This window comes from Ochotona princeps, chromosome 16 (genome assembly GCF_030435755.1).
Source record: "Ochotona princeps isolate mOchPri1 chromosome 16, mOchPri1.hap1, whole genome shotgun sequence".
Lineage (NCBI taxonomy): Eukaryota > Metazoa > Chordata > Mammalia > Lagomorpha > Ochotonidae > Ochotona > Ochotona princeps.
The window spans coordinates 10364024-10387170 of record NC_080847.1 but is presented as its reverse complement, the minus strand read 5'-3'; the positions used below and the strand labels follow the sequence as shown (position 1 = coordinate 10387170).

The window sequence follows — 23147 nt, the reverse complement described above, 5'->3', positions numbered from 1 at the left end:
GACATTGGAGTGGTGGAAGAAAGTAGCTGTTTATTGCAGTATGCAGAGCAACCAGCCAGGCACCTGTTGCGTAATTCCTGAGTTCCCCAAAGAGTTAGGGGTGAAACAAAGATGAGTGGAAACTATATCTCATGGATTTTGATTTCTTTTTATTTAGTTTAATCTCTTCAAAACACTTTATTTCTCATTAAATTCTTCACTGACTCATAGATCATGCAGTAGCAACATTTTCTTCAAGCAGGTTCTTGAATTCCTTTTTCATTTCTGCAGCAACACAGTCATTCAGTAGCACGTTATTTAACTTCATGGTGTTTTTAATTTCTTCTTTTCTTCCTGTTGTTGATTTTGTTTTGTGGCTTTTCATTTAAGGGGATGTATAGTTAATTGTGTAATGGAGACTGTCATATCCAGATGTGAGGATGCAATGCAGTATGCATCTCTACTTCCAGATCAGAGATGGACTGCCAATGAAACTATTAACTATATCTTGACAATAGGATGCTGGATTCTTTGCCATTGTCCGTGCCCACAATGATGGACATATGATTGTGTATGAAGAACTATACTATAGTAACAATATAGGGAAACTCAGTGGGAGGGGAATAGGGAACTTGGGGAGGGGGTAAGGAAAATCCCAAGGGCTATGGAAATGTATCATAAAATGATAATAATAATAAAAGTAATAAAAAAGAGGGGTGAATATTCTTACAGACACTTGTGGCTAAGAGGTGCATGCGTACAGGGTTCCAGCAGCAATGCCATGGTCTTTAGGGAATTTATGAGGGTCTGGTGGGCTCCAGTCCATGGTGGTGGGGGTTACTTGAGTGTAGTTACAGGATTTTCTCCCCGACTCCTGGGCATCGCTCCCTTAAGGCAGTGGATTCCTTTTGTTAAAGGTCAGTCAAGGATGCCTTGTTCTAAGGAAGACAACCAGACAAAGACACCTGGAACTAGGGGAGAGGGTGTGGGTCTAGGCCACACTTTTATATTATAGGGGTTCGGTTTCAGCGACAATATAGATTTCCAGCATTTAAAAAAATATAATTATCTAAAAGAAACTCTTTGTCCAGATAGACATCAGGACTCAGGAGCAAATAGCAGGACACTGGGTAGCAATGGAATCCAGGCAGGGCTTCTCAGAACCTCGGCCGACGGAGGCTGTGAGGCAGCTGATGGCTGGCCACACCTAGCCAGCCGGCATGGGGGACTCAGGGCCAGCAGGACCCTGTCGGGGGTGGTTGGTGGGGAGGACTTCTCCGGGAGGAAGGGGGCAGGGGGCACCCTTTGGAAGGACCAACATGAAGCTCTCCTGCCCTGTATCTGCTTCAGGGCGTGCAGTGATCTGAACAAGGAGGAGAAGACGGAGACTGACGCATTCCTGGAAGAGTGCAGCGTTGACCCTTCACTCCGAGAGCATCTTTCCATTCTCTCCCGCACCTTCAAGAATCGAAGGATGCTGATCCAGGAGGACAACATGTTCTTCCTGGATAACATCTTCACAATCGACCCCCTGGTGAGCACATGAATAAATCCTGACTACCAGTAAATGTAAGGGGAGCTCAGTACTTGTTGCAATGAGACTTACTCAACTGCAGGATTGACATGGTAAATTCTGGAAGGGAAGTTCCAACTGGAGAACCTCTTTACCACACAAGATGCTCAGTGCATATTAAGTGTGAGAATGCCCACACGTCATACTGTGGATCACACTGTCTGTACATTGGTCACTGTGGTACTGTTTCACACAGATTAACCCTGTGTTTCTTTTGTATGTCCATGGTTTAACAAGAACTCCATCAGGTAGAATTAGAACCCCAGTCTGCAGATGAGGAAATGAAAATTTAGAGACTCCATGGCTTGCTCAAACCAAACTGTAATTTTGTAATTGAAAATTCTTTCCTGATGAGCCTGATGGCAGAACTGGATTCCACAGCCTCAGCGTGATTGACATTTGGGGCTGGATGATTGTTTGTGTTAGTTATTTAAAAAGATGGTAGAGTTCTAGTCCATACGATATTACGATATTATTACGCGCAGCTAATTCCCACACCTGGTTCTTTACCGTGAGCTGAAACACACCAGACGCAACAAGGTATCTTAGGAGGTTTATTCCAACGGGGCAGGAACAGGGTGGAGGGGAAGGGGAAGGGGAAGGGGAGGGGGGAAGGGAGGCCGGAGGAAGACGGGAGAGCAAAGAAGAGCAAGAGAGAGGAGAGAGAGAGAGAGCCGCACCTGGGGGGGGGCCTTTTTGTCTGCCAGGTGTAGGGGGTGGGGATTGGGAGGGATTGAGGCCAGGCCCCCAGGGGGTTGGCGCCTGCAGATGAATGCCTAGGGATGATTGGCGAGTGGGTGGAGTTGGGGAGGGGGCTGGAAGATTGGGGTGGGATTCTCAGGTGGAATGCCAGGTTACATCTGATTGGTGGATGGCTGGACCGGCGCGAACTTCATGAGCTGTGAGGAAGAACGAATGGCGACGGGTCCAGGGAAGGATATTGGAATGACTCCTTACAGTTTGCCCTATCTGCTGTAGGGTGTTTAATTCCACCCTGTACTTTAACCTGTGAGATACTAGCGTGACAGCCAAAATTGTCTCCACACACTGCCAAGCGTCCCCTGGTAGAAAACATCACTCGGGTTAAGAGTGCTTGGCCTTATTTCACTCAATATATTTGTATTGACTGCATGGTCTGTGTTAGGCAGTGTGTGAGGGAAGCGCTGAGGAGCAAAATGTGGTTCTTGGCCTCGTAATCCTATCTGCTGAGAGCTGCCCTAGAACCAGAATAGAGTGTGGCTCCACACTAAAGCAGTAACCATTCAATGCCACTGCTTTAAAGTAGCTAGCAGTTTGTCCATTAACCATCTGACCAGTGTTATGCTGTGAGCTTCCTGTGTAATTACCTCACATGTAGCAGATAAGAAGTGATATGAAGATATGAACAGCAGCAGGAGTCAGGAAAGCAAGCAGCTAGTCCCTGCTGCCAAACCATTGCCATGTAAACCAGTTGGAGAACAGAGCAAGGGTACAAGGACATCCAGGAATACAAGGTCATTTGTGGGAAGCGCCTCTGACAGGCAAACTCACTTTCCCTCACTGTGCTCTTTCAAACTGCTAGGAAGGCTTGTAACATGAAAAAGAGGCTTGTGGCTAAATGCATTTGAGAAACATTAGGTTCAGTGTTGTTTGAAGGACTTCTTGGCTGTAAAGCTTTGCCTAGTCTTTAATATGCTAATGTGTGTTGTAAATCTCCAAGAGGGAGCTTTCCCCTTGAAAACATCCCCTGGGGACTCATGTTCTGTGGAACCCTCTGTGTGAATCAACGGTGAAGACAGTAAGTACACTACACTTGATTGAGAAGCTGCAGTGTTTGTCATAGGCTAGGGAATTGCAGAAGACTTCTTGAACCTTGAACTTGACTCTACGGGACAAAGATTTTGGAGAAGAGAATTGTGGGTGTGTGTGGCCTGGGGCATCCGAGGCTCTGCAGGTGCAGTGGCCAGCTTGCTGGCAATGAAGGGTCTATGCTGGAAAATAGAGTTGGTCCTGGGGATTGAGGTGGAATCTTCTGTCATGCCAGAAGTTTCTCCAGGGCTGTGCTGAACGAAGTCATCTCCCAAATACAGTGTGTTAGACCAGCAAGAGGTGAAATTAAGATGAGGACCCAAAGTAACAGTAAATCAAACCCAGAGATATGGGAGGGTCTGAAAGGAATTGCTGGTGCATGTAAGCAAGTGGCTGAGCTGGGTCAAGGCTGAGAAGTCTGTTCAGTTACAGTCATCATAGACACACCCCGAGATCCACAGACTAGCCAGTCCTAGCCGCGCTGGCTGATTCATTCATCCTGTTTCTCACCAGCATTCCTGGGAAGAGGCAAGTGGAAGGCCAGAGGTTAGTCTATCCACTTTGGGGTCAGAAATAGAAAGTCTAGGAAAAATCCCAGACTTCCTTCTCCTTCTGCTTCCTGCCTCAACTTGAAAGTTTACATTGGAGATGTCTGTGTATTGCATGGCACTGAGTATGATCACTTTTGAGTTCTAGACAGGAATTCAATTCAATTCAACAGGGTGTTTTTCTCACAAGGCATGTTCTCACCTGTAGGAAGAAAAACATCTTTAAATATGTACAAATAGTGCTTCTATACAAACGAGATTAATTTGTTTATGTTGTGTATGGGGGGAAATGCCAGAAATAGGAAGAGAATAATATCTACTTAAGTTATCTTTATGAAATCTATGGTGGATTTATCTATCCCATATGATATTCAGCATTTATTTTTTCTTGTAGTAATGACCCCTAGCTGGTTCTTGACAATTTTTTGCAAAGTGAAAGTGAAAGCCTGAAGCTTTCCAAGTGTTTTCCTAATGTTATTCTGATCAAAATGGCAGAATGCAGTATATTATTTATTGCTGTTTAATCTTTTTTCCTACTTAAAGATTCTGTTAGCTTATGTAAATACAATTCTTATTTGTATGATATCTTACCCTGTAAATTACTTTTGGAGGTGTCTGATGGCAAAATTCTGCCTTCTCACTAGCTTCTCGGCACAATTGTGAATTTTTAATATTTTTTTACTGTTGAGATTTTGATTTTCTGCTTTGGGTAAGTGAATGCTTCAGTAATCTCAGAGAACAGATTTGTGTAAGGATTTATGGAAGAGATGAGATCTGAATTGAATATTGAAATTGAGATGAGGTTTAATGAAGTGGGAAGAGAGAAGGAGAGTATGTCCAGTTGGGGAAATTACAAAAACATAGAAAGAAGAGGAATCTACATATAAGGTCATGATGAATAGAGCAGGTCTTCTGGTTGGGGAAGAGAGTAGAGACCTGGGCCACTTGGGCAGCTGTGTGCATTAGTGTACATCCTACTGTTTCCCCCACCCCGCCGCTTCCCCAGAGGTGGCAAAGTGTGCTCCTGGAAATGAGCAAATGTGTGATCCAGCAGGCCTGTGGAGGACTGGACTCAGAGAAGTGGTGGAGCATAATCAGCATTTCCCTGTGACAACACCCCAGAGCTGGCGTTGTGCGGATGCCCATGTGGCCAGTGGTGCTCAGGGTGTCTAAAACCCACTGCCTGGTTCAGAGTTTGTGTTTGACATACTCAAATTGATTGAAAAGATCTTCCCTGACAGCCCTTGGAGAAGGACCAAAAGAGGAGGAGGAGACTGTGGTGCGGCTCAGACAGGGACAAGCCGGGATAGGAAAGTCGGAGAGGGGGAACCTCTCTGTAGTCCACGTCAGCAGTAGAGCGTGAGGGATGGAGGCTGGAAGGGGGAGAGAGAGAGAGAGAGAGAGAGAGAGAAAGGGAGAGAGAGAGGGAGAGAGAGAGGGAGAGAGAGAGGGAGAGTGTGTGTGTGGGGGGGTGGGTGGAGTGGGGGACAGGGCCGATTGTGAGGGGCTGAGACATGAGGCCTACTTGGAGCAGCCCAGCGGTGGTTGGAAAGGAAAGGATGTGGTGGATACTTTTTGGTTGGCTAGTCATTGAGGGTGAGACACCATGAGATGTCACATGTGTGTCTAGATTTGAACTTGAGTGACTGGAGAATTTTCATTTCTTTCACTGAAATTAGCAAGTTAGGAGCCCTGGATGTAACTCATTGAATTGCCCACAAGTACAGCCTTTGACAGCCATTTGATTCCCCTCTCTTCCAGTCACCTTGAAGCCCAGACCAAGAGTGTTGTGGGTAGACCACTCTGACTCCTCTATTTGGGACCTGCCTTGCAGTTTCTTAAGGTCAGAGGGAGCCTTACCCTTCTCTGTGCCTTGTGCTAGCCTAGTTCCAACCACCAGAAGACTGAATAAACAAATATCTGTCCATTCATGATGTCAAGTCTGACTCTGAACATGCTGAGTTTGAGATGACAGCAGACACCTGAACAGTTTTGGAAATGTGAGACTAAACTTTGTGGGAGGGAATACAGGACTGAAGAAGAGAGATTTGTGAGTGAGTTGTAGAGGTCTTTGTTGAAGCCATGAAAAACTGATGAAACTTCTAAGGGTCAAGTGAAAAGAAAGAGCGCCCCAGAAGAGACCCCGAGCATCTACAGGCCCTTGAGAGAGTTGAACTCCCTGCCAGCTGGGAGCCTGTCAGGGTCTGCCTCTTAGGTCTGCTTATGCATCATTTTCTGCTGAAAGTTTCTTCTGAGTCTTGCTCACTCAACAGGTCAGATGTGCCAAACTGTCACCACTTAATTGAGGACAGCTGAGCTATGCATCAGCCATTAGCTTTTTCTGAGACTGTTATGCCTTCTAATTAGCTTCTTGATATGCGTTCCGTTCACAGTGCAAGCAGAAAAACCAGGCGATATTGCCTACCAATCAGATAACAGATGTCTGATTTGTAGCCTGTTCAAAAGATAAAAATGAAATTAAAGTCATCACAGGAGCTTAGAGACCATTTTATTTTCTGTTGGACTCTTTAGCCACCAAGACAGGCCATTCTCTTCAAATGAGGTGGATTTTACAAGACAAAGCACAGACACAGTAAGATCTGAAAAGAAACAAGAAATGTGTGCTTATTTTCTCTGATTTAGTTTAACATAGCTTGGTTCTTCAACCAATTGAAACAGAAGAATCATGTAGCCCTGATTGTGTTCTCTGCATATTGAGTGTGTTGTGGAACAGTGTTCCTGTTTTAGAGGCTCATGGAATTTACAGAAAGGAGAGTCAAGATCAGAAGATAAATTCTGTCCCTAAATAGCCCAGAGGTAGTGATTGGTTTGAATCTGAATCGCATTGTCTTGATATTATGGCAGAAGAAGTTTGATTCAGTGCTTAGAAAAGAGACCTAAAATAACACAAGCGGTGGTGAGGCCTTACTCTGTCCTGTCACCTGTCTACTACTTCCATTGCCTCAGCACAGTTTCTTCTAAGACACATTGGTTGAGGTGGTTGGCCATCAGGTGTGTTACCAGAACATCAATTTATTGGTGTTATGAAACTCTGATGGTAGTATTTCAGAATATTGATGTCATTAATCCATTTCATCTTTACTTAGGAAAGTTGCTGTGTTCCATAGAATACTGAACATTTGTCGAGCCACCTACTACCATATGAGTTTCCAACCTCTTTGAAAAAGAACTGCAAAACTGAAACTATTATGCGTGTTTTCTGCCTTCCAGAAAAGCAAGTGAAATTGGCTACTTTGGGAAATAAAATATCCTATTGTACTAGGTGGACCCCAGTTCTGCAGAATTTTGACATTCTCATTCTGTTATTTCCTCTGCTTAGATCTCTTGGGTAACCTGAGAGAGATTCAAAGCCAAAAGAAAAAAATGTAGTTCTGAGAATTCAAAGGCAAAAGAATATCACAAGATAAAAAGAGAGAATTACAGTTTTGCTTCCCATGGGCATCTAGAAGTCCACTGAGAAATGGCCGCACAGATGTGCTGGCCTTGCCTCTGAACTCTGCTGCTGCTGGCTCAGGTCACACTTTTAAGATACAGCAATTTCCTGAATGTTGCACACTTGATATTTTCTTACAAAGAGAGAGCTGAGAATTTAAAGGTATCTTCCGGAACTGTCTCTAGCTTATCGGCGAATAGTGGTGGTCCTGGGGAATGCATTTCTGCTTCTGCTAGCAAGTGTCTCCCCCATCAAGGGAACCTTCATACAACATCCCTAGGGAAACTTAAGCTGAATTTAACTAAGCTTTCAAAAGGGAGAGAAACTTGATCATTTCTTTATCCCCATGTAAGTAATCATAAACCATGCTTTGTTGTTACCTAAGCCTGCAGGAAACGTGCTGTTCCAGCAATTCAGACCTCCAGCACACAGCTCAGATTCAGTTTACTTTTCTCTTCTCCCCGTCTGCTTAGTGAGTGAGCTCAGCATAAGCAGGCTGGGTGGAGGCCAACACGGGTGCAGCTTGGTGCTGCAGCCCCTTCCTACTGGTCATGACCATTAGTCATAAGTCACATTGCAAGCACAAGGGAGCTGACTCCTTGGAAATGGACACCCAGAAGGAGAAAGGAGGACAAGGATCTGCTGAGAATGAGCTGCCCTTGACTAGCCACCACTTCTGGGCCAACATGGCTTTCCCAGCCTTGAGACGGCTTTCATTATGCCTGTCGTTTCAGCTTGGGCTCAGCCGCATTGTCTCTGGTTGTATTGGAGAACCAGTGTGGGTGGCAGGAGGCCCAGGGATGTCTTAGAAACAGCAAGCTTCCTCGTGGCTCATTAAAGAAGTTAACCACCCTTCTTAGCTGGAAAAGACACAATTCTGTTCTTTACTGAGAGAGAAAAGCCAGAGCAGCACAGCCAGGCTGCCTCTGCTCTCTGAAGCCCCCAGGGGAGTTTTTGCTGAGTTTGGGTTAGAGCTGAGATCAAGATGGAGTACACCTTTTGTGAAGTTTGACCTGACAGATGGCTAAATCTCAGAGCCCTCTTTCAGGAACTTTTATGGTCATTATTTTGAGATTCATAACTCTATTTGATTCTCAGTTTCTTGTCCTAGGAGAAATAATAGGGTAGCAAAATCTTGCGTGTCAGGGGCCAATTTGATCTTTTCTCTCAGTGATAATTAGAATGGTTTGCTTTCTTGGTTTTTTGGCTTCCATTTATTTTTCCATTTCTCTTTGAGACAACTGCTGGTTGCACTGAGTGACATTTAAGAGAGCTGTGGTTTCTCTTATTGATCTGGAAGGATCTAGAAAAACAGTTGTGGATAGTCTCAAGAATTTAAGTTTCTAATCAATGATTGTTTATTTTCATTCACTGAAGAACTTACTTTTAAGAGCATGTTTTCACTTCCTAAGAAAAAAATAATTTCATATGTTGTTATTTCTGTGGTATTGTAAGGAATATGATGTCAGGAAGCATATTTCTGTGGATAAGAATATTTTCATCTTGGTGAAACTGATGGAATTCATCATACATTAAAGCTGCTTTTGTCATTATTTCACTGCTCTGTTCTGAACACACTGGTACCTGACCATCATCTAATCAGGATAGGTTAGTGAAGATCTGCTGGTGACCTTTGCAGGAACTGCAAAGCCTTAGCACTGACTGTGCCATCCAAAAGTACCATCCCTGAGTCACCTTCCAGAAGGCTCTGAACCTGGGCTGTCACTCCGCAAGCGTGGTCATTGACAGGAGCACCGAGGTGGACTGCTTATAGCTCAGCCTGATTGTCAGCTATAGGATTTTGAAATTTTTTCTGGCCTTTTCCTCCTTTCTCTCTCTCTCTCTCTCATAATGTGAGGATGGTGAAGACAGTGAGGACTGTTATATTGTAATGAGGTGGGGGCAGTTAGGGAAAATGTTACTGTAGAATATTAGCTCTGCTGCTTACTCTTGGTCTCTCCATGAGTGAGATGTATGGCTGACTTCCTTTTGCCCTGACTTCCCCATCTTTAAAATAGGGTTAATAACTACTTTATGATGTTGTGAAACTTGAACTAGATAATGTATATAAGCCCTTAACACTGTGTAAATATGATTTAGAGTTAGTGTCTCTTATTAGATGAGAGAGTTTAATTGGAAAGGCTGACAGTTGAATGGAAGAATATTTGAATCACTCAAATATAAGAGTCAAAGTCTATTTTATTTGACAACTGTAGAACTTGAGTCCCATATGTATGTATTTCTCTAATGTTGCACTTTTGGGTTAGATTGGTAGGATTTACAAAGGGAAGGAAGAAGGAAGGATAGAAAGAGAGAAGGAAAAGGATGGACCAGAAAAGGAAGGGAAAAGACTTTTTGAAATATTTCCTTTTTTATTTAAAGATTTTCAAGAGAATTTAAAGTGCATATTTATTTGAGATGCAGTTGCATTACCCAAGTGGGCACGATAGCTGGGGCTGTGCAATGCCAGTTTTGGGGTTAGAGGTTAGCACTCCATCTGGGTCTCTTATGTGGGTAGCAGGGCACAAGCACGTGGGTCACCTTCCACTGCCTCCCCAGGGGTATTAGCAAGGTGCTGGATCAAAAGCTGAGCATCCAGGACTTGAACTGGTATTCAAATGGACTGCTGTCATCACAGGCAGTATTTTAACCTTATGCTGTGTTGTGCCAATCCTAAAGAAAGATTTCCCACCCCCACCCCATATCATAGACCAATTTATTGGGAATAATTTAACCATACACTTGTAAGTAAAGACTTTTTACATAAATATCTCAAAAATATGTACCATACATTTCTGAAAAAAATTAGAAAAAGACTTTTAAAAAACATTCATTAACAGCCATCAGTATAATTTTTAAAGACCATTGACAAGAGATTTACTTATTTTAAAAGAGTTTCAAAAAAGAAAAGGAAAGACAGAGAGAGAGAGAGCGCTTCCATCTGCTCATTCACTCCCCAAGTGGTTGCAGCAGCCAGGGCCGGACAGGCTAAAGCTAGAAACAGGCACTTCATCTGAAGCTCCCAAATGGATAAGAGGACCAGACACTTGGGCCATCTTCTTTTCCCAAGCCATTGGCAGGGAGCTGAATCAGAAGTAGATCAAACAGGACACAAGTAAGCACCCTTATGGGATGCCAGCATTGCAGGCAGTGGCTTTACTTGCTGTACCAGCCCCTAGAACACCGTTTTTCAAGAATTCTTTTCTCATTATCATGCCTTTAACTTCTCATGAATTAGTGGCTGGAAGTGCATACATGTTCAGAAAGTCTCTGAACATAGGCCATGAAGTCGCTTGGCTGTTCTTATTACAGGAGGAAAGCTGACGTTCTGGAGAAAAGCTAACAATGTTCTATACACAGAGAATTAATATTTGGACAAAAACAGTGCTTACAGTAATTAGCTTTAGGTCTAAAAATGCAAAGTGGATTCCTTCTAGCAGGTCATTTGACTAATAAGTGAAATGAAACTATTCTCCTTTCTTCATGGGTCTTAGGGAAAAACAAAACATGACGACCGAGAAAGAAGATCCTTACAGTATAACTGAAGACCATTTGCACGGATAGTCCCTCACAGATTAAGTCCTGCATGCTCAATGTCTCCTTCAGAGCAGGGACATGAGCTGGATTGAGAGAGGGGCGGTACATGGAAGAGCAGAATGGCAGGGCCTTGGGGCAGAGCTGCCAGTATAGGACTGGAAAGAAGGAATGTTGATGTAGGAACCAGTAGGGAAATTTCTGACTGTTTGGAGTTTTTGGAAGCGTTAGAATTGAGCAATCATGAAAGAAAAGCTCTGCTTCTCAGAGACATAAGCGACATGGAAGTTAACTTCAGAAGTGTGGGAGAAAGAGCTTGGAAATGTTCAAAGGCATGCCAGTGAAGTTACTTCCTGCTTCTACAGCTTCCTAGTGGTTTGCTGAAGAATGCTGTCTTGAGCAGTTGCTACAGAGAAATAGAAGTTCCCCAACTTTCATTCGAACCCCGACTGAACATTAAAGTTGTCATTCTGCATGTTGCTGACTCGTTCAGATGAGCTGACATTGCCAGCCTCCCTCTGTGAGACGAAATGCAAGGCCACACTTCTGGTTTGTGGAGATACCCCCTGCCCCTTGTGCTATACATTGCCTACTCCAAGGCCAGTGGGGTTTGAGAATCTGATTTGCCCTTGAATTATCTCCTGTGCTCAGAAAATGCTGTGTTGTTCGTGGATGTAGATCTGCCTTTCCAATGAAGGATGGCTGAATCTTAATAATAATAATAATAATAAATAAATAACATGTAGGACTCAGCTGCAAGGGTGAATAGATGGGTATCTCAGAGTAACTACACAGTAGGAAAGCTACACGATTCAAATACGTAGTGGGCAGCCACCAGGAGCCAGCTCTGGTTTAGATCTGCAGGTAGTGCAGTGCGTACCCTCATAGAGCCTTCATGCTCCCAGTCTGATATGGCAGTGTGAGTGCCCCTGGGCCCAGCTCACCATCACTGCCCTCAGTGCTACTTGGTGGAGCTACTGAGGAGCCCCTGGCCTGAGGTCTGGAGGGACTCTGAAAAAGGCACTGCTTGGGGAATTGCTCTAGCTTTCTCTGTCTCTCCCCTTGTTTGGCATCTACCGTTCAGGCCATTTTGTTCTCAATTCTTTTATTACGGAAGTATGTGCATTTAGAATCAGACTGGGCATTGAGTGTTCACTGGGGACTGCTTGAAACTGAAGCCTAATTATGTATCAAGTTGTCTTAGTTTACTTCACTGGTGGAACTGTTTGTGGATTTTTGGATATGTTTATCACTTAGCCTCATTTGGTCAGGCATACAAAAACCATAGAGAAAACATAAACATTCCCAGCTTTTCCCACTACTTTCATCTTAGTTATTCCAAGCAGCAAGAACAGCAACAGAGTGGCGCAAGGCAGTTCCTCACACGCTCTTACTGGGCACTGGCGCAGGACAAAGCATTACATCTGCAGTATTTTGTCTGACCTTCAGGTGTCCTTGGAGCCCTTTGCATGGTACCATTTGCATCTCCTTTCACAGCCCTGGGATATTCCTGCAGAGGCCCCAGATCACATGGCTCATGCAAACTGTGTATCAAAAAGTACCGGACAAGGGGATTCTGACCCGTGGCATGTTGTATTCATTATAGTTTCAGAACTCAATTTCTTTATCATAACATCTGTGGGGTTCAAGTTAAAGGGAGAAATTCCACCCTGGATCTGAAACAGGGTTTGATCTAGCCATCACTTTGCCTTGGCCATTACTATGTTGTCATAGAATGAGCGTGTCATTACACTGTCATCTCAAAAGCTCTTTCTCTTTGGCCCTGCTGAACCTTATTTACATAAGCACAGACCTGGCAAGTATGTTATAAGCTGTTTGTGTATATATTTATCATCTGGCTAAGGTGTGGGCCCCTTGCCCTCTTCAACCATAGTCTTCCTCTGAGACATACATAATACAGACAGTGAATTCACTGAATACACATGTTTAAAAAATACCCCAAACATCCTAACTCTCTTTAGTAACTCATAAATTCATACTTGCAGAGAAGTCATCTTTGGAACTTGTTCCCATCTTTTACTGCCTCCTAAGTTAGCAACCCATTATAAGTTTATTATCTTCTGGATAACATAACGCCTTCTTGTAATTTGTCACAAAAAAAATTCACTTTTTGATTTCTTGGAATTAAACCCTCAACACAGTTGATTATATAAATTGGCATAACTATGAGAAAAAATAATATACCATCTCATAATAATAATAATACTAGTAGTACAAGAAGAAAAAGTAACAGAGCTGCCTGCCGGATGATGCAGAAAGTCCTCCTCTGGGTGTTTACCCAAAGGTAAATTTGGGTAAATTTACCTCAAGGGAGTATCTGCACTGTCTTGTGCATTGCACATCATTCAGAAGAGCTGAGCCAAGGAAGCAGCCCATCTGTTCCCGCACAGATGAGGGGATAAAGAAGGCGTGGTGTCTGCGTACCGTGGGACACCAGTCCTCCTACGGGAGAAGGAGGTCTTGCTGTTTGCAGCAAAGGTAAACCCAGAGGACACTATGCCAAGTAAGTCAGGCCTAGAAATACAAATGCCATATGATTTTATTTTTATGTGGAATAAAATATCAAACTCACAGAAATAGAATCAAGTAGTTGAGACCAGGGGCCCAGGAGTGGGGGAATGGGGAGATGTTGACTGAAGGAGACGAAAGTGCAATCATGACGGTAACAAATCCTGGAGACCTGCTGTGTAGCATGGTGACTGTAGTTCACATATTCTGTCCTGAAAGTTTATTACAAGAGTAGCCTTCAGGTACTCCTACTATACATACCCACATGTACACACACAGAGAAGGAGAGACAGAAAAATTTTGTGGAGATGGATATATTTAATTTTGCTGACTTTAGTAATCATTTCATTATACCTGTGCATATGTATAAAAATGTTGTATACCTGAAGTATACTTTTATGAGAAATATTTTATGAACTTATAATACAAGATTGACAAGCAGTGCCTTCAATTCAGTTCGTAATGTTTTTGCCAATCCATGTTTTTCAGGAAGGCGATGTCTGGCCTAACTCCTCAGTGGAAGTCACAGTGTTCTTTAGCCCCCGAGAAGCCAGGCTCTACCAGCAGACCATTTACTGCAGCATTTCAGGTACAGAGTCTTCCAGGGAGTCATTGCAGTCAGGTGACTCTGAGTCATGCCTGGTTAGCTGATCACTTTGCAAGACACTAAGCTACATCCACATGCTCCCTAGCTCTCTCTTATTTCTGCAATCATAATGTGAATTTCAAAGACCCCTTTGTTATTCCTGTTCATAGTGTCTTCTCTTCAATCTGATGATAATGATTTGGGCTGAGCATCTTGTGTTCTCTCAATTCCCTACCGTATATCTCCTGTGTTTGTCCTCTATGCATTTATAGGGTTGCTTCCAACACCTCTGATCTATGGTTGTTCATTCACATGGAAGAATGAGAAAAGAGGTTTAATTCTGAAGGAACCAGTACTACTTGACACTGCTAATTTATGTGTGGTTATTGTAACCTCGAGGGGAGATATGTAGTAAGGGTACGCAATGACCAAGTCCCTATAAACTCAAAAATACCACCCCTCTGCCACATCTTGCATGTGTTTGATCATAAAGCATGCAACTGTTTTCGCTATGTAAAATCAGGTCCAGCAGCCTTAAGAATTTTACTGAAGCACGGACCACATGACTCAGGACTGGCTACCCTCTGCCTCTCTCAGTTGAGTGTCCCAGACCAATAACATTTGCCACACCTTCCTCGAATTTAGCCATATCTCAACTTTTATACCAGTCATTTTCTTGCTTTCAGATATAGTTTTACCATGCGCATATTCACTCCAAAGCAAAACAGTATAGTATTGTCTGTTTCTTGAAATTTACTTCAGAATCATACTGCACATTTTATATTGCTAACACCAAGAAGATGAAGACATTCACTAAGCATTGAATGAATGAATGAGAAACTGACTGGAAATTAAAAAAGGAATAACTAAATCCTGGTTTAAGCTGATCTTTTCCTCATGCATGAGTGTGGGCACTCAAGAAGCCGTTTGCCAATGTGTAGTTTCTGGGCGGTTTGGTTGGACATAAGTCCGTTTCTACACTTCAGCCCTGCACCCTCTATGCAAACTTCTGAATGATCTTGAGAAAGGGTTGCTACAGCAGGATTCAAACATAGGCTGAAAATGCCACACTGTCCCCCTGTGCCACAGGTGGTGGGGCCTCCCTCCCAACTACTGTTCCCTGGGGTGCGTCATGCTTGGCCATGGTCCAGGGGGTTGGCTGCTCTCCGGGAGGTTTCCACACATTACCCAACTGCTCATGTTTATCTATTGTTCCTTTTGCAATTCTGAATTCTGCCACAGATTTCTCATCCTGGATAAACCAAATGGTATAATTTTCTATCTGCGTGACATTCTTCTTCAGTTTGTTAGCGGTTTATTAAAAGATGCAGTTGCCAGGAAAGGGCTTTGTTTACATAGTAATTCCATGTTATCTTCCCGCTATAAATTCCATGCAATTCTGTGTCTGTTCAAAAGTGGGTGATGATTCCTTACTATTATCTTCACTGAGTTGCCAAAGCCTCCCAGGAAATACTTCTTAGTTAGAAAAGCTGCTCCCTGTGTTTTGTTTTCTTTTGTTTTCTTTGATGTAGACAGGCAGATACATATTTTGACATCAGTGATGCTATGCTTTACACCATGGTGGTGTCTTTATTGTTCCATAAACACTCAGCAAATAAGTATCACTCTGTTTAATGATTGTGTTAGAATTCATTGTGTTCCTATGCCAAAATCTGATTTTAATCTTGTGTCAATGTAAATGGAATGTAGGTTCAGAAATGTGAATAATGCATGCTGTGGTAAACACAGTGGTGGATCTCCACAGATGTCCATATCATTATCCCTGGATCCTATAAATCTGTTGCCGCAGATGTTATTATTTTACATGCTAAAAAAACTTAAAGCAACAGACAGAATTGGGGTTATTAAAATTAGATTACGTTAAGGTAGGATCGTTTTCCTGAAGCATGTGGGTAGCTCAGTATAGTCAGTCACTCACTGAATGTCAAGGAGGTGGGCCGAAGTGCTGGTCTCAGTGTTATTGTGGTGTGATAGGGGATAGTTTCAGCCAGCCATTTTTAGCTTTGGACGTGACAGGTAAAGAATTCAGCCTTTGATAACTGGAAAAGGCAAGAAAATGGATTTTCCCATAGATCTCCCAGAAAAGAACACAGCCCTGCCAATACCTTGATGTTAGCACAGTGAAACCCACTGTGGACTTTTGACGTCCAGAATTCAAAGATAATTAATGTGTTCAGGAACTCATTAAGTTTGTGGTGATTTGTTGCAGCACCAGTAGGGAGCTATTACACACATGCGTGCGCGTGCACGCACACACAAACATGCTATGACAAATCACCCTACTGCAAACCTATGCCATTCCCCCTAGACCGATGCCCAAATAGTTCTGGTCCCTGGGAACTTCCTGTGCGTTGCTTCCTCATCACACTCCTGTCATCCTGGCTGCCTCTGAGAAAAATCACCATTTTGTCCTTTAGGCCCATCACATCCATGCTTTCATTTATAGTTTTTTAACCCTGCGAGCTTCCCTAAACAATACAGTTTAGTATTGTGTGTTTTGAAATGTCTGTTGGAATTAGTCTGTGTGTCACATCCATGTTGTTGCTTTTGCTTTGTTGTATTTCATTTTTGTTGCACAGTGTTCCATTCTGTGAATATGTGTTCAGAGACTTAGGGGTCTTCCTCCACGGTCTTCCCAGGCTGAAATTCCAGGAACTAGATCAAAAGTGGAACTGCTGGGATTCAAACTAGCACCCATATGGGATGCTGGTGCTGCAGGTAGAAGCTTAGCTTGCTACACCATAGCCCTGCCATACATGTGCCAGCCCCCGTTTTAAAAAAATATTTATTTGTTATTTTTCTTAAGGTTTATTTATTTGAAAGGCAGAGTTATTAAGTGAGAGAGGGGGGTAGGCGCAGGCCAAGAAAGCTAGAGAAAGAGATCTTCAGTTTATTGGTTCATTCCCCAGATGCCTGCAACAGCCAGCGCTGAGACATGCCAAATCCAGGAGCCAGGGGCATCATCCAGGGGGCCTATGTAGATAGCAAAAGCCAGACCATTAGGAGGGATCTGGATCAAAAGTGGAGCAACTGAGACTCAGACCAATGTCTGTGTGGGCTGCTGGCATCACAGGTGGAAGTTTTACATGCTATGCTACAATGCTGGCCCAATGTCTTGGCACCATGGGTACAAAGATATACAGATACATAGCCCTCCCACCCCACTCCAAGGCATAGAAATGAGTGAGGGGAACTGACACACAACCCCACAGTCACATTGCAGTGCTGTACAGGGAATTGTGAATAAAAATAGAAGAGACAATACAGGGCACACATCTCAGTCTTGGTTTCAAGGAAGGCTCCTCTGAGAAAATGACCCTTGAATTATTGTTTCATAATATCAAAAAACGGAAAGGGGGGGAGGGATGGGTCCTTCAGAGAGAGAAAGACACTTTGTGAAAATACATAGAGAAACAGTATGTGAAAAGCATTAAAGGCAAAGCATTGCAAATTGCTAAGTTGTAATTGCCCTGTGAGCTGAAAGAGGGAGAGAGACTGACAGCAGCTTTGGAAGGGGAGAGGCCCTGACAAGCAGGACGCTAAGGGCTGGGTTTCTAGGTAGGACCCGTTGCATGGAGGACTGCCCTTGAACACCAGACCAAGGACATTGGACTTGATGCTAAACAAATCAGGAATCACCGAAGGGCTGTCTTTTCATTTCATCTGAACTAAATAGCTTTTCTACATTTCAGATCATTAGCTCTTCCTAGAAGTAGTGAAATCTGCCTGTTAGATGTTTATAAAGATTTGCTGATGGTTTGATCTGGGTCTTGAAACTGTCCTTTTGGTTTTTTTTTGTTTTTTTTGTTTTTTTGTTTTTAACATTGTGATGAAATGTGGAAAAAACTTAACCGTGAAGACTATCTTTTGAAGAAACACAGGGAAGCTAGACATCCTTGGCTTGGGTCAGCATATGGGAATTTCCAAAGGAAGCAACACTGTTTTGATCTGTCGCATATCCCTGGATACCATTGTTCCTGGGCGCTGCAGAGTCCCATGCAGAAAAGCAGAGTGGGGGAGACGATTTCAGACATACCCACCCCCTTGAAAACCCTGTTAAGATGAAATCCCGTTGTCCATTTTCACTCTGTATAGCATAAGAAGGCATCATCTGAATAGGACATGTTATAGTTTTGAATTTTTAATCTTAACAGAAAAAAATGAAGATCAAATTAAATTTAGGAAAAGTAAAGCTAAACCGTATGTATCAGTAATTATTTCAGAACTTGGATTTTTCAGGAAAATGCATGAATAATCCTCCATATATATTCTTCATTTAAAAATTTTTAATTTATGTAAGGTGAACTAATTTCATGCATCTCATATGTACAGATTTAGTAGTGTGCTGATATTTCCTATTCTACCCTCCCTCCTCCTTCCTTATATATATATTTAACTTTTATAATGACATTCTTTTGGTTAATTTTATAGTCACAAGCTTAATGATCTACTAAGGATAAAGAATTCAACAAATAATAAGTAGAAAAAGCCCCACAAGTACTCAAGAATATATAGACAGGGGCTGTAAACAATAATGAAATCCTAAAATGTAAATTTCACTCAGGTATGTTACTGTTTTGTATTCTGTATATTAGTCATTCCAAACAGTGAAAACATGGCTTTTGTCTTTCTGGGACCAGCTTATTTCACTAAGTATTATGGTTCCCACTTACATTAATTTTGTTTGAAAAAACAGGTTGTTTTTTTTTTTACTGCTGAATAGTATTCCCTAATGTATATATACCACATTTTACTCATATAGTAATCATTGATTACATATCTCAGCTGTTATGAATTGAACTCCAGTAAACACAGGGTACAGATAACAACTGATCTCATTTCATTTGGGTAAATTCCCATGACTGGAATGACTGGGTCATTGGCTAATGTCTTTCATAATGGTAACACAGGATTACATTCCTGCCGACAATGTATTAGGGCACATTTTCCATCAACATCCTTGCCAGCATTTATTGTTTTTGAATTCTGCATGATAGCCATTATAATTGTGGTGAGATGAAACCTCACTGTGGTTTTTTATTCGCATTTCCTGATGGCTAGTGATCCTGAGGGTTTTTTTTTTTTTTTATGTGTCTTTTGGTTGTTTAAATTCCATCCTTCAAAAAATTCCCATTCATCATCTTTGCCCATTTCTTAACAGGATTGTTTTGGTGTTGAGTTTCTTGAGCTGTTTATAGATTCTTGATATTAATCCTGTATCAGTTGTATGGTTTACAAATATTTTCTCCCATTCTGTTGGTTGACTCTACACTTCATTGGGTATTTTCTTGGCTGCACAGAAGCTTCTTAGCTCGATGAGGTCTCACATGTCTGCTTCTACTTTTGTTGTTTGTATTCCTGGGGTCTCTTCCAAGAAGTCTGTGCCTTTGCTGTTGTCTGGCAGTTTCCCGGATGTTTTCCTCTACTAATTTAATGGTCACAGAGTTAGATCTTTGATCCATTCTTCAGATAAACTAAAATTCTTTGGTTCTGGAAAATTCTCAGCAATTATGCCTGTCAATTTTTTTCCTGTCATTAACTCAGTTTTCTCCTTTTGGAAACTTTTAGGAATAAATATTTCCCATGGAATCACCATGTCTCTCAAACTGCCCTGGACATTTCTGGTCTCCTTGTTTCATTGGGAGGCATTCTTGGAGCTTTTCTAAAGTCTTCTTGTTAGCTGATTCTTCAGTATCTCTGCCTCATCTCCGATGTGTGTGTACCTGTTCAGTTTTTTACTTATTTGGCTTGATTTTCCATAGTAGGGATAATATGTCATTTAAATACTTTCACATTTTATTCACTCATTATGATTTCTATTCTTTTGTTTACTTCTTCAAAGATTTTACAAAGACCCCTGTTAGAGTTTCTTCAGGAATTTTCTATTATCTTGGACTCTTGAGAGCTAATTCACGTATTTGTGGGAAACCCTGATTTTCTTCATTCTGGATAGTTCCTTCAGATGGTTTGATGTGTTGTGTTATGAGCTCATTTTTAATACTGGGTCATGAGCACTCCCTTATAGTTTTTTTTTTCTCCTTTTAATTCTGCAATTTTTATTTTCTCACCTCTGATTCTTTTTTTTTTAAAGATTTATTCATTTTATTACAGCCAGATATACAGAGAGGAGGAGAGACAGAGAGGAAGATCTTCCGTCCGATGATTCACTCCCCAAGTGAGCCGCAACGGGCCGGTGCGCGCCAATCCGATGCCAGGAACCAGGAACCTCTTCCAGGTCTCCCACGCGGGTGCAGGGTCCCAATGCATTGGGCCGTCCTCGACTGCTTTCCCAGGCCACAAGCAGGGAGCTGGATGGGAAGTGGAGCTGCAGGGACTAGAACCGGCGCCCATATGGGATCCCGGGGCTTTCAAGGCGAGGACTTTAGCCGCTAGGCCACGCCGCCGGGCCGAAGATCTGATTCTTGTACCTGTCAGAGAGTGTGCAGTTAGATTCCCAACCCTGCTTGTTGGAGTCTGATTTCTCTTAGGAGCCTCTTTGCTCATTAGAGTGTGAGGTAGAAGATGATCTTTGTTACGGCTGACATAGAGCGATAGATGTCTCTGTGCAGGTGTGAAACTAGACTGTAACACCAGTATATACTTTACAAACCTCTGGACCTAAGAACATCTCGCTGGTTTATGATTATGCCAAGTTCCTTTTTGCTTGTTTCTGTGTTTGGAGCAGTCATATTTTTTTCATATTTTTGATCAACCATATTTTATCTTTTTGTATTTAGAGTTGAAGGAGGGACTGAGTCTGGCGCACTGGCAGAAGTTAAAGTAGTTAACGATTTTCATTTGTTTCTCACAATGTTGTCCTTAGAGAATCGTTACCAGAATCACTGTAGTTGCTGATCTAAAGTGTAGATTCTTAAGTTTTATCTGTGTTTTATTGAATGAAAATAGATGGAGATGATACTAGAGATTATTTATTTTAGATGCAGTCTAAAAAGAACATGTAACAAGGTTTCAGTGCACAATGTCTACACAGAGGAAAATGGATTGCATTTCTATATCCTAACAATGAACAATGTGAGATTAAATCTACAAAGGTAAATCACTTAAAGTAACATTCAGAAATAGGAAATATTTGGAGGTAAATTTGACAAGAGGTGTTCAAGACCCATATGTTGCAGATAGTGAGACATTAGGAGAAAAATTATGGACCTGAACAAATGGAAAACCTTGCCTTGTTCATAGGTCAGTAAATTCATATTGTTAAAATGTGATTTTGCCCTCCCATTCAATTATTTAATGTAATGAAAATAAATTCAGCTGCATTTTTCTTAAGATTTAAAAGCTGATTCTAAACTTTACATGGAATACGAAGAACCCAAAATAATCAAAAGAACTTAGGAAATTAGTAAAATCAGAGGGTTACTGTTACTGCATGCATGGTATTCAAGGTAACTTTTAAGTTAGCACAGGATTACTCTCCACATCTCAAACTTCTTAGCCTCATCTTTTGACATATGAAGTAATTTTAACCATTTACCATAGATAATAGTATTCACAGGTTTAAGAATTAGGGTATAAGGGCCTGTACGATAGCTTAGTGACTAAATGCTCCATCTTGCATCTGCTGGGATCCTATATAGGCACTGGTTCATGTCCTGGCTGCTCCACTTTCCATCCAGCTCCCTGCTGTGGCCTGAGATAGCGGTAGAAGACAGCCCAAAGCCTTGAGACCCTACACCCATGTGGGACACCCAGAAGAAGCTCCTGGCTCCTGGCTTTAGATCAGCTCAGCTCCAGTCATTGAGTCCACTTGGGAAGTGAATCAGTGGATGGAAGATCTTCCTCTCTGTCTCTCTTTCTCTCTGTATATCTGACTTTCCAAATTAAAAAAAAAAAGTATTAGGGTATAAAAACAGTTACCTTTGGGGCCATCATGCAGTCAGCCATAAATCCTGTGTGGATATCCAGTTGTCTTAACTTTAAAAAAAAAAGAAATAGAAATAGAGAGATTTATTTATTTAAATGTATTTGAAAGGCAGAATACAGACAGCAAGAGAGAATGATCTTCCATCCACTGGCTCACCTCCAGGTGATTTCAACAGCTGAGTATAAGCAGATTGAAGCCAGAGCTTGCTCCTGGTCTCCCGCTTGGGTGCAGAGGTCCAAATACTTGGGCCATCTTGCACTACAAGGAGCAAGACCTGCAGTGCCTTTTTTCAAATGTCCCTGCCTTATGGTGCAGGAACGTAACTAAAGCATAACACTAACTTCTAAGACAGCCTGAGTCACATCTTAGTGTCTTCAGGCTTCAGGAAACACCATCACATGCTGGGTTATTCCTCGCAGGAAATTGTTGCTCATAGTCCTGGAGGGAGGAAAGCCAAAGATGAAAGTGGCAGTGGGCCTAGCGTTTGGCGAGAACCAACTTTTCATAGAAACTTCTCACCGTGTCCTCAAGTGGTGGGAGGGACAATTGAGATTTCTTGGGCTTTTTTTTTATAAGGGATTGTTCATGAGGGTCCTGCCTGTTTTATCTGATCACCTGCCAGAGGCCCCACTTGCTAATAACAGCACCTTGGAGATGAAGATTACTGCATCTGGGATTCAGCCTTTTGGGCAGTGGTGGAGGTGCCTGCATCTCATCTCCCAGTGCCTGAATTCAGATACCTGCTCCACTTTTGAGCCAGCTTTCTGCTGATGTACGCCTGGGATAGCAGGTGATGGCTCTAGTACTTGGATATCTGTCGCCAATGTGGGAGGCCTATATTGAGTTCTGGTCTCCTGCTCTCTGCCTGCTCCAGCCCCAGCTGGTATGAGCATTTGAGGAAATGATCCACCAAATAGGGGCTTCTCTGTGTCTCCCTCCCTCTCTCCCCCAATCGCTCTCTTCTTCTTCCCTGCTCTCCCTGCTTTTAAAATAAATAAAAGCAAGAAAATTAATATATATTGTACATATTTGAGCATATGGATTTTGAGAATAGATACCAACATTCAGACCCCAGGAGGAGGCAAGCCTTTGAATGGCCATGAGTTACCTTGCTGGTATTTGAGGCAGGGTAATCTGTTGCACTAAAGGATTTCAGGGCCATTAAAGGCATTTGGTAGTGCATCTTGATGCTTTTCGTGTGTGAATCCAGGACACTGCAGTCATAGTGGAGAAACTGCTCTAATTTTTAA

At 42.4% G+C, this 23147-nt stretch overlaps 1 protein-coding gene across 2 annotated transcripts in view; it reads left to right on the top strand.

Annotated features, from left to right (window-relative positions):
- HYDIN (HYDIN axonemal central pair apparatus protein) overlaps window positions 1-23147 on the top strand; it is a 312592-nt gene that overhangs the window by 99559 nt on the left and 189886 nt on the right. For both annotated transcript variants that reach the window (XM_058674096.1, XM_058674095.1), the window contains exons 9-10: window positions 1330-1513; window positions 13895-13994. In XM_058674096.1, the coding sequence (XP_058530079.1) occupies window positions 1330-1513; window positions 13895-13994 (284 nt within the window). The remainder of the gene's footprint in view (window positions 1-1329; window positions 1514-13894; window positions 13995-23147) is intronic.